Here is a 12063-nt window from a genome sequence, read left to right as displayed (position 1 = left end):
CTGTACCTTAATTAAAAACTAATTGTTTTTTATCCTATACCATTCATGTTAAACTTGTGCCTAGACATTTTATAGTTTTGTTACTATTTCAAATGGAATCTTGGTTTTCCGTTTCCATTTGTAACTGGTTACTGAGAGTATAAAGAAAAGCTATGAAGTTATTTGTAAAATTATTTTGTATCCAGACACCTAATCAAATAATTTTTTAGTTCAAATAGGATTTTTAGGAAAGTCACTTGGATGTACTTACTATAATTTATGATAGTAATATAATATGCACAAATAATAATTTTGGTTTTTTAATTTTCAATTTTATTTATTTTATTTTCTTATTACATTAGTTAGAAGCCCAAATATGTTATAATAGTGCAGAGGATGGGTCTTCCTCTCTTGTTCTTGATTTTAATAGAAATGGATCTAGTATTTAAACTTTGATATGATATTTGCTATTTGTAGTAAATAGTCTATCATTTTTAGGTAGTTTCCTTTTTTTCCTACTTAACTATTAGTAGCAACTACTGAATTTTACCAAATGTATTTTTGTATACATCATTGTAATCATGTTTTTCTTCTTTAATTTGTTTACATAATGAGTTACATATTTTGAAAACTTGACAAATGTTGGACAATCCTTGCCCTCCTGGTAAAAATCCTATTTCATTATGGTATATTATTCTATTAATACAATTCTGCATTCCTTTGCTAAACAGAATCAGCAAAAAGGAGGCCATGAGCTGGTTCCAGCAGAAGTATGATGGGATCATCCTTCCTGGAAAATATAATCTCGTTTCTATCCAAAAGGCCAACAAGAGGTTTTCCGTGAAATGTAAAAAAAAGAAAGAAAGAAGGAACCAGTTTATGATTTTATTATCTTTTCTTCTCCTAACTTCTTTTGGTCAAGTTTGTTGTTTTCTACGTTGAGAATTTAATTTAGACTTTATTTACAGCCTAAGTCTTTAGTTGTATCACATACATTTTGATTTAGAGTTCTTACTTTTTCATTAATTTATGAATAATCTTAGATTTAGGTTTTTATTTTCTCATTGATCCAGGAGTTATTTAAAAGGGCATTTCTTTCTTTTTTAAATTTATTTATTTTATTTTTGGCTGCGTTGGGTCTTCGCTGCTGCGTGCGGCCTTTCTCTAGTTGCGATGAGTGGGGGCTATTCTTCATTGCAGTGCGCAGGCTTCTCATTGCAATGGCTTCTCTTGTTGTGGAGCACGGGCTCTAGGCACGCAGGCTTCAGTAGTTGTGGCTCGCAGGCTCTAGAGCACAGGCTCAGTAGTTGTGGTGCACAGGCTTAGTTGCTCCGTGGCATGTGGGATCTTCCCAGATCAGGGCTCAAACCCGTGTCCTCTGCACTGGCAGGCAGATTTTTTTTTTTTTTTTTTGCGGTAGGCGGGCCTCTCACTGTTGTGGCCTCCCCCGTTGCGGAGCACAGGCTCCGGACGCGCAGGCCCAGCGGCCATGGCTCACGGGCCCAGCCGCTCTGTGGCATGTGGTATCTTCCTGGAACGGGGCACGAACCCGTGTCCCCTGCATCGGCAGGCAGACTCTCAACTACTGCGCCACCGGGGAAGCCCTGGCAGGCAGATTCTTAACCACTGTGCCACCAGGGAAGCCCCTAAAAGGGCACTTCTTAATTTCTAAGGAATTAAGTTTTTTTGGTTATTTTTTAAACTAATTTTTTAGTGAGGTGAAATTCACATCACATAAATTAACCATTTACTGAAAAGTAAACAATTCAGTTGCATTTAGTACATTCAGAATGTTGTGTAACCACCACCTCTATCTAGTTCCAAAACATATTCACCATCCTAAAAGGAAACCTGTTACCCATTAAGCAGTTACTTCCCATCCACCTCTTTGCTTATTCTCTGGCAACCAATGATATGTTTTCTGTCTCTATGGATTTATTTATTCTAGATATTTTATATAAATGGAATCATACAATATATGACCTTGCGGGTCTGGCTTTTTTCACATAACATAATGTTTTTAAGGTTCATTCACATTGTGGTATGTAAAAAGGAGTACTCACTCCTTTTATGGCTGAATAATATACTATCATATAGATATACCACAATTTACTTATCCATTCACCTTTAATGGATATTTAGGTTATTTCCACCTTCTGTGAATAATGCTGCTATGAACATGTGTGTACATGTACTTCTTTGAATACTTGATTTCAATTCTTCTGGATATATACTTAGGATTAATTGTTGGATCATGTGGTGATTCCGTATTTAACTTTTTGAGGAAACACCAAACTGTTTTCCTTAGTAGCTGCACTACGTACATTCCCACTGGCAATGTATGAAGGTCACAATTTCTCCATATCCTTGTTAACACTTATTATTTTCCTTTTTAAAAATTATAGCTGTCCTGGAAGGTGTGGCGTTATATCTCACTGTTGTTTTGATTTGCATTTCTCTGATGACTAATGGTGTCCAGCATTTTTTTACGTGCTTGTTGGCTATTTGTATATTTTCTCTGGAGGAATGTCTATTCAAGTCCTTTGCCCGTTTTTTAATTGGGCTTTTTGTTGTTGAGTAATAAGAGTCCTATGCATTTTGAATACTAAACAATAATCAAATAGTTGATTTGCAAATATTTTCTCCTATTCTGTAGGATGTGCTTTCACTTTCTTTATTATGTCCTTTCCTTTGATGCACAAAAGTTTTTAATTTTGATGAAGTCTGGTTTTTCTTTTGATGCTTATGCTGTTGGTGTCATATCTTAGAATCTATTGCTGACTCCAAGGTCATGAAGATTTCACGCTATTTTCTTCTAAAAATTTTATGGCTTTAATTCTATATTTAGGTTGTTAATGCTTTCCTCCCTCCTTCCCTCCCTCCCTCCCTCCCTCCCTCCTTCCTTTCCTTCCTTTTGTTAATGCATTTTGAGTTAACTTTTTATAGGTGTGAGGTAGGGGTCTAAATTCATTCTTTTGCATGGGGATATCCTATTGTCCCAGCACCGTTTGTGGAACAGACTATTCTTTTCTCATTGAATGGAGGCACTCTAGTTGAAAATCATTTGGCCATAGATGTGAGGGTTTATTTCTAGGCTCTCAATTCTATTCTGTTTGTCTATATGTCTATCCTTATGCTAGTACCACCCTATTTTTATTACTATAGCTTTATAGTAAGTTTTGGAATTGGGAAGTGTTGGGTCCTCCAACTTCTTATCTTTTAGTATTGTTTTGGCTATTCAGGGTCCCTTGAAATTTCATTTAAGAATCAGCTTTTCAGGACCTAATCAAGCTTACAAGCTTTTGCACAGCAAAGGAAACTACAGCAAAGACAACCTATGGACTGGGAGAAAATATTTGCAAATGAAGCGACTGACAAGGACTTAATTTCCAAAATATACAAACAGCTTATACAACTCAGCAACAAAAAACCAAACAACCCAATCGAAAAATGGGCAGAAGACCTAAATAGACATTTCTCCAAAGAAGACATACAGATGGCCAAGAGGTGCATGAAAAGAAAACATCGCTAATTATTAGATAAATGCAAATCAAAATTACAATGAGGTACTACCTTATACCAGTCATAATGGCCATCATTTAAAAGTCTACAAATAACAAATGCTGGAGAGGGTATGGAGAAAAGGGAATCCTCTTACACTGTTGGTGGGAATGTAAGTTAGTGCAGCCACTATGGAAAATAGTATGGAGTTTCCTCAAAAAATTAAAAATAGAATTACCATATGATCCAGCAATCCCACTCCTGGGCATATATCCAGACAAAACTATAATTAGAAAAGATACCTGCACCCCTATGTTCATAGCAGCACTATTCACAATAGCCAAGACATGGAAACAACTTAAATGTCCATCAACAGATAAGTGGATAAAGAAGATGTGGTACATATATGCAATGGAATACTACTCAGCCATAAAAAAAGAATGAAATAATGCCATTTGCAGCAACATGTCTAGAACTAGAGCTTATCATACTAAGTGAAGTTAAGTCAGACAAAGACAAATACCATATGACATCACTTATATATGGAATCTAAAATATGACACAAATGAACCTATCTTTGAAACAGAAACAGACTCACAGACATAGAGAACAGATTTGTGGTTGCCAAGGTTGAGGGGGTTGGGGGATGGATGGAGTGGGAGTTTGGGTTTAGCAGATGCAAACTATTATATATAGAATGGATAAACAACAAGGTCCTGCTGTATAGCACAAGGAACTATATTCAATATCCTGTGATAAACCATAATGGAAAATAATATAAAAGGGAATTCCTCAGCAGTCCGGTGGTTAGGGCTCAGCGCTTTCACTGCTGAGGGCCAGGGTTCAATCCCTGGTCAGGGAACTAAGATCCCACAAGCTGCACAGCACAGCCAACAAAAAAAAATTAGAGATTTAAAAAAAATATATATATATATATAGAAAAGAATGTATAAAAAGAATGTAAAAAATTAGAGGTTTAAAAACTATAGAAAAGAATGTGTATATATATATGTATAACTGAGTCACTTTGCTGCACAGCAGAAATTAACACAATGTTGTAAATCAACTATACTTCAATTAAAAAATAAATAATTTTTAAAAAGAATCAGCTTTTCCATTTCTTCAGAAGGGTCATTGGAATTTTGATAAGGATTGCATTGAAATTATAGAAAGCTTTGGGTAATATTGCCATCTTAACAATATTAAGTCTTGCAATTCATGAACATGAGATGTCTTTCCATTTATCTAAGTCTTCATTAATTTCTTTCAACAATGTTTTATAGTGTCAGTGTCCAAGTCTTTCATCTCCTTGGTTAAATATATTCCTAGGTATTTTATTTTTTTGGATGCTACTGTAAGAATTGTTTTCTCAATTTCCTTTTTGATTTGCTCCTTGCTAGTATATAGAATTGCAACTGATTTTTGTGTGTTAATCTTGTAGCCCACTACTCGTCTGGATTCATTTATTAGCTACAGTGTGTGTGTGTGTGTGTGTGTGTGTGTGTGTGTGTTTTCTTTGGAATTTTCTATATACATGATTATGTCATCTGCAAAGAGAGATGGGTTTTTGTTTTAAAATTAATTAATTTATTTTTTTTATTGATTTTTTGCTGTGTTGGGTCTTCGTTGCTGCATGCGAGCTTTCTCTAGTTGCAGTGAGCAGGGGTTACTCTTCGTTGCGGTGCATGGGCTTCTCATTGTGGTGGCTTCTCTTGCTGCGGAGCACAGGCTCTAGGCCCACGGGCTTCAGCAAATGTGGCTTGCGGGCTCTAGAGAGCAGGCTCAGTAGTTGTGGCACACGGGCTTAGCTGCTCCGCAGTATGTGGGATCTTTCCGGACCAGGGCTCGAACCCATGTCCCCTGTGTTGGCAGGCGGACTCCCAACCACTGCGCCACAAGGAATGCCTCATTTGGGGGTTTTTTTTTGTTTTGTTTTGTTTTGTTTTGCCACACTGCTTGGGGGATCTTAGTTCCCTGACCAGGGGTCGAATCCAGGCCCTCACCAGTGAAAGCACAGAGTCTTAATCACTGGACTGCCAGGGAATTCCCAAGAGATGTTTTTACTTCCTACTTTCCAACTTGGATGCCTTTTATTAGCTTTTCTTGCCTAATTGCTCTGGCTAGAACTCACTGTATAATGTTGAATAGCAGTATTGAGTGGGTGTTCTCGTCTTTTTCCTGATTTTAAGGGAAAAGCTTTTCCATTGAGTATGATGTAGCTGTGGGTTTTTCATGAATGCCCTTTATCATGCTGAGGAAGTTCCCTTCTATTCTTGGTTTTCTAAGAGTTTTTATCATGAAAGGGCGTTAGATTTTGCCAAATGCATTATCTACATTAATTAAGATGACCTTGTGAGTTTTTTCCCTTCATTCTATTAATGTGGTATAACATTGATTAATTTTCTTATGTTGAGCCACCCTTGCATTCCTGGGACAAATCCCACTTGGTCATGGTGTACAGTCCTTTTAATATGCTGTTGGATTCAGTTTGCAACTATTCTGTGGGGATTTTGCACCTATATTCATGAGGGATATTGTTATGTGTAGTTTTCTTGTGGTATCTTTGTTTGGCTTTGGTTTCAGGATAATACTGGCCTCAAAAAACTAGTTAAGAAGTGTTTCCTCTTCTATTTTTTGGAAGAGTTTGAGAAGGATTAGTGTTCATTTTTCATTGGATGTTTTGTAGAATTTACCAGAGAAGCCATCAGGTTCTGGTTCTAGGCTTTTCTTTGTTGAGAAGTTTTTATTATTTGGTTTTTGGTTTTTTTTTGCGGTACGTGGGCCTCTCACTGTTGTGGCCTCTCCCGTTGTGGAGCACAGGCTCCGGACGCACAGGCTCAGCGGCCATGGCTCACAGGCCCAGCCGCTCCGTGGCATGTGGGATCCTCCCGGATCGGGGCACAAACCCATGTCCCCTGCATCGGCAGGCGGACTCTCAACCACTGCACCACCAGGGAAGCCCCTAGAAGTTTTTATTATTGATCCAATGCCTTTACTTGTTATAAATCTGTTCAGATTTTCTATTTCTTCCTGAGTCTGGTTTGGTAATTTGTGTCTTCTAGGAACTTTTCCCATTTCATCTAGGGTATGGAATTTGTTGGCATATAGTTCTTAATAGTATTCTCTTATAGTCCTTTTAATTTCAGTAATGTTGGTAGTAATGTCTCCACTTTCATTTATACTTTTAGCTACTTACATTTCTCTCTTGTTAATCTTTTCAAAGAAACAACTTTTGGTTTTATTGATTCTTTCTATTCTCAATTTATCTCTGCCCTGATCTTTATTATTTCTTTCCTTCTGCTAGCTTTGGATCTAGTTTGTCTTCTTTTACCAGTTCCTTAATGTGCACAGTGGGTTATTAATTTGAGATCTTTCTTATTTTGTAGTGTAGGTGTTTATTGCTATAAATTTCACTCTTAGCATTGATTTCACTGCATCTGATAAATCTTGATATGTTATGTTTTCACTTTCATTCATCTCAGTGATTTCTGATTTTCCTTGTGATTTCTTCAATCCAGTGGTTATTTAAGAATGTGTTGTTTAATTTCCACATATTTGGGAATTTCCTAGTTTTCCTTGTTATTGATTTACAGCTTCATTCCATTGTAGTCATAGAAAAATATATGTATGATCTAAATTTTTTTTTTTTTTTTGGCGGTACGCGGGCCTTTCACTGTAGTGGCCTCTTCTGCCGCGGAGCACAGGCTTCGGACGCACAGGCCAGCGGCCATGGCTCACGGGCCCAGCCGCTCCGCGGCATGTGGGATCCTCCCGCACCGGGGCACGAACCCGTGTCCCCTGCATCGGCAGGCGGACTCTCAACCACTGCGCCACCAGGGAAGCCCCTATGATCTAAATTTTTTTTAATTATTGAGACTTATTTTCTGACCTAACGTTTGGTGTATCCTGGAGAGTGCTCCATGTATACTTAAAAAGAACGTGGGGCTTCCCTGGTGGTGCAGTGGTTGAGAGTCTGCCTGCCGATGCAGGGGACACGGGTTCGTGTCCCGGTCCGGGAAGATCCCACATGCCGCGGACCGGCTGGGCCCGTGAGCCATGGCCGCTGAGCCTGCGCGTCTGGATCCTGTGCTCCGCAACGAGAAAAAAAAAAGGAATGTGTATTCTGTTATTGTTTAGTGGAGTGTTCTATAGATGTTTATTAGGTCTCGTTGGTTTATAGTGTTGTTAAAGTCCTCTATTTCTTTACTGATCATCTGTCCAGATGTTCTATCCATTATTAAAAATAAGATATTGAAGTCCCCAACTATTGTAGAACTGTCTATTTCTCCCTTCAATCTGTCAATGTTTGCTTCATATGTTTTGGGCCTCTGTTGTTTGGTGTGCATATGTTTATACTTGTTGCCTCTTCTTAATGAATTGACCCTTTTATCAATATATAATGGACTTTGTCTCTTGTGACAATTTTTGAATTAAAATCTATTCTGTTTGATATAATCTTATATATATGTCTTTAATATATTATGGTGGGTACCCTATTACTATGACATTTTTATTCTATGGGAGATATTTAAAATAATGAGGTTACAGTTTTATTTTTAATGTCATCTTTTACAGAAGGCTGGAAATTACATTCTTTGAAATGATTTAAACTTATGATAGAAAATTGAAAATTTCAATTTGAAAATGTGTAAAGATTATTCAAAAAAAATTTTTTGAAGGTGCATTAGTCAGCTCAGCCTGCCGTAACAAAATGCCATAGACTGGGTGTCTTAACAGTAATTTATTTCTCACAGTTCTGAGGCTGGAAGTCTGAGATCAGAGTGCCAGCATGGTCAGGTTCTGGTGAGAGCTCCTTTCCTGGTTTGTAGATGGCTGCTTTCTCATTATGTCCTCACATGACAGAGAGAGACAGAGAGAAAACTCTCTGGTGACTCTTCTTATAAGGACACCAATCTCATTGTGAGCTTTCCACCCTCATGACCTCATCAAACCTAATTACATCCAAAAGGCCTCATCTCCAAATACTATCACATTGTGGGGTAGGGCTCAACACATGTATTGGGGGGAAGGGGTCACAATTCAGTCCATAGCAAAAGATATGTGAATAGCTAACGGGCTCTGTTTAGATGATCAATAAGTGATCAGGAGGAAGGGGCTTACGGATCTAAACAGCAGTAGATAGACCCTGCCTCTCCCCCTGCTTTCCCTCTTTTCCTTTGCCTGGGCCCTTGGCCAGAGGTGGAGGTGGGGGAACTTTGCCCAAGATTCTGCTCCTGGACCTCTCCCTCTCTGTGTACATTCTCTCCCTGGGTGAGCTAGTCCCCTCTCACACCCTCAGCTATTACTGTGTGAACAACTTTCAGAATCCGCCTCTGACCTTGATCCTGAGCTCTACTTCTGAACCTACAATGTATAGTAAATATTAAAAATTTAAACAGTTAGAGATAAAAAATTGTTAAACTTGTAGTATTTTCTCCCAGTTTTTTCCTATGCATATTTTGTGAAGATTTCTGAGCTTAAACTAAGTCGTGAAGAGCAGAAGTCCAGGATCCACAATGAAATTAGTCAAAATACAAAAGGAAGCAGGTTACCAAGTGATTTAAAATTTGAAGCCTGATCCCACAGAATTGTTACTGACATTCTTAGGTCTACCAGTTCTCCCTGCCATAAACTGCCTCATTATATGTGAAACAAGAAGGAACAAGTGGCGAGGGTGGTGCAGGTTTTGTGAATTTGTAAAATTTTAGCAGAGCTTTACTAAGTGATTGCTAAGTAAATTCCCTCTCCCTCTCTCTTTCTCTCTCATTTCTCTATCTCTGCCTCTATCTCTGTGTGTGTCTCAAGTTTATTCTACGTGCACTTGCAGCTACCAGGACAGTGATGTTTCTACTCACAACATTATAAGTTGATATCATGAATAACTGACATTTAAATTTAGCACTTCAGTGAATGGGTGGTGATAAAATTGAAGCTGTTCCCCCAAATACTTATGGAAATCCATTCCATTTTTAAAAACTTTCTTGCACAAAATGTTCCTGGACTCACCATTCTTAAAATGAAAAAGAAAGAAACCTGCCTTCTTGACATTCCTTAGTGTGACTTTGAATTTTATCTCACACCAAGTACAAGTTCATACTGGAAGCTTTGCAGGCTATCAATAGAACTCTGCTCACCCGCCTTATTTTAAAGCTGAAGCATGTTAAGCCCTTTAAGCCTCTCCTCATAAGACATACCCTTCATCTCCCAAATTAGTCCTGGTGCCTTTGCTGGATCCTTTCCAAGACTCGGATATTCTTTTAAGCTTCATGTCCCTGTCATACACCATGCAGTAGTTTACAATCACTGAGCGTTCCATTGCCTTAAAATTTCATTTAATTTATGGACCCTAACAATTTTCAGCCTCCATGTCTTCTCCATGCTTACAGTGTTTATAGGAAAAACACATTTTCCTAATTCTGATGACTATAGGTTACATGTGCAATAAATTTATTTTTCGTAAGAAACCAAAAAGCAAACCAAAATGAAACAAATTAAAAAAACCAAAGTACAGTGTAACTCAGAGGTCCCCGACCCTGACCTATGACTTCCCATCTGCAGGTGTTGGCTCCTACTATCTCCTGCAGCTGAAACAGCATTCCTTCCCACCATAGTGGTTCCAAAGCTGATGCATTTTGGAAGGATAAACTCTAAGGTGACTTCCTTCCTCCACACAGTCTTCTCTAATGCCCCAGCTAGAAGTTATCTCTGACTTCACTGAATACTTTACATATATTCCTTGTATGGTAATTACAGTCTAACTCCTATTGTTCTTACTTATGTGTCTTATTGTTTAAACCAGAGAGCTTGACCTGGTAGCCTGTGAGCTAAACCTAGTCTGCAAGTGAATTTTGCCTGGCCGGCACACTTGTTTCATGTAAAAAATATAAAAATCATTTAAATCATGAATTTCTGGCTTCTCTTGGAAATACTGGGTCCAGACAGAAACCATAGGCTAGAGCTGAGGAGGGGTCACCCCAGTTTGCTTCTTGGGCCACTTCACTCATTTATGTTAAGTATGGAGCCCAATTGGGCATTTGAATTTGCAATACTTAGTCAAAACTTTGGTATTCTTGAGGCAGCATCTTGTCTTAATTGTCTTTATAGCTTGCAACAGGCATGTAGTAATTTGTAGCTGAAAACAATAAATGCCTATGGATTGACAGGTAAATCTTTCTTTTTTTTTTATTTTTTAGTAACTTTGAGGTAATGTCAATGGGATCCGACCAATTTCTCCCATTCCCCTATTTCATCATAACATCTTATCTATCAATAAGTATTTATTCACCTTCTACTAGGCACTGAAAGCTTGGAGATACAAAACAAGCAGGTGTGGCACCTTGCCCTGCCCCATGGGGGTCCCATTTGAGGCAACAAGAAATAAGCACATAAAATCATTTGTGAGCAAGATGTCATTGCCATTTCAAGGCAGCACAGCAAAGTTTTAACAGATGAGACAGTGGAGTCAGACAGAGTTGGGTTTATATCTCGGCTCTGTACTTACAATCCTGCAATGTATGGTAAAGTATTTAACTTTCCGAGCATTAGTTTCCTCACCTGTTGCTGGTCCCATTTCAAGATTTAGACGGGGACAACAATCACATCTGCCCCGTAGAGATGCAGGAGGGTTAAATGAGCTGACACGTGTGAAGTCCTTGGCACAGTGTCTGGACCTGGTAAATGTCCTACAGATGGAAGGAGTTACTACTGGCAGCTAAACAGTCCAGAATCATCTATAGAACATATAAGAGCATCTAATCAGTATGCAAAATTCACCGATCCCTATTTCCCATATACGTAATCTGTATTATCAGTTAGTCTACTATACTCTACTAAAAAGTGGCTGCTAAATATTCAGTTTACTCCTATGTGCGATTGCTGGCTTTGTGTGGGTGTGATGGAAAAGATCAGTTTGTCACCATGAGTCTTTTCACACTGTGGACATGTAAATACCAGCCCTTGGTCTGCAGCTGCAGCTGCTATTTGCAGCACTGGGGCCTCTGACATGGGATTCTGCAGCTCAGATTTATTTTCTGCCCGGTGCCTTTGTTTGAAAAGACTCTGGTCCTGCTCAGCTGCCCGGACCATTGCTGCTGTCACACAGGGCCCTCATTTTCCTCCCTGGTTGAAGGTGTGCTTCTTCCCTCATCTCACTCCCAGAAAACTCAGGGAAGTGACCATCATCATTTAGTAAACGTTTCCAGTGTCCCAGGCATTCTGCTAAGCATTTTACATGCATTATCTCCTTTCATATTGATAAAATGCTGCATTTCTATCTTCATTTTAAGATGAGGAAATTGAGGTACAAGGAGGTTAGATAATTTTCCATAGCTCACAGTTAGGAAGCGGTGGAGCCAGTATTTGAAAGAAGGTATGTTTACCAGAATCCAAGGTCTTAACCATTAACCTATATTTCCTCAAATAAATTTAGGTTGGGCTTCCCTGGTGGCGCAGTGGTTGAGAGTCTGCCTGCCGATGCAGGGGATGCAGGTTCGTGCCCCGGTCCGGGAGGATCCCACATGCCATGGAGCGGCTGGACCCGTGAGCCATGGCCGCTGAGCCTGTGCGTCCAGAGCCTGTGCTCTG

At 38.9% G+C, this 12063-nt stretch overlaps 1 protein-coding gene across 1 annotated transcript in view; it reads right to left on the bottom strand.

The window, feature by feature from the left end:
- The window catches only part of MYBPC1 (myosin binding protein C1), a 117166-nt gene extending 105601 nt beyond the window's left edge, over positions 1-11565 (bottom strand). Inside the window, exons 1-3 of the mRNA XM_089921592.1 lie at positions 11431-11565; positions 9675-9799; positions 8774-8844 (exon numbers count right to left, since the gene is read on the bottom strand). Of these exons, the coding sequence (XP_089777718.1) occupies positions 8774-8844; positions 9675-9799; positions 11431-11565 (331 nt within the window). The remainder of the gene's footprint in view (positions 1-8773; positions 8845-9674; positions 9800-11430) is intronic.
- Positions 11566-12063: the final 498 nt, after the last annotated feature.

The sequence above is a fragment of the Delphinapterus leucas genome, chromosome 11, assembly GCF_059928025.1.
Source record: "Delphinapterus leucas isolate spDelLeu-1000000601 "Yukka" chromosome 11, BTC_Dleu_Yukka2, whole genome shotgun sequence".
Classification (NCBI taxonomy): Eukaryota; Metazoa; Chordata; class Mammalia; order Artiodactyla; family Monodontidae; genus Delphinapterus; species Delphinapterus leucas.
The sequence above is the reverse complement of the archived record's forward strand: the minus strand, read 5'-3'. Positions and strand labels throughout refer to the sequence as shown.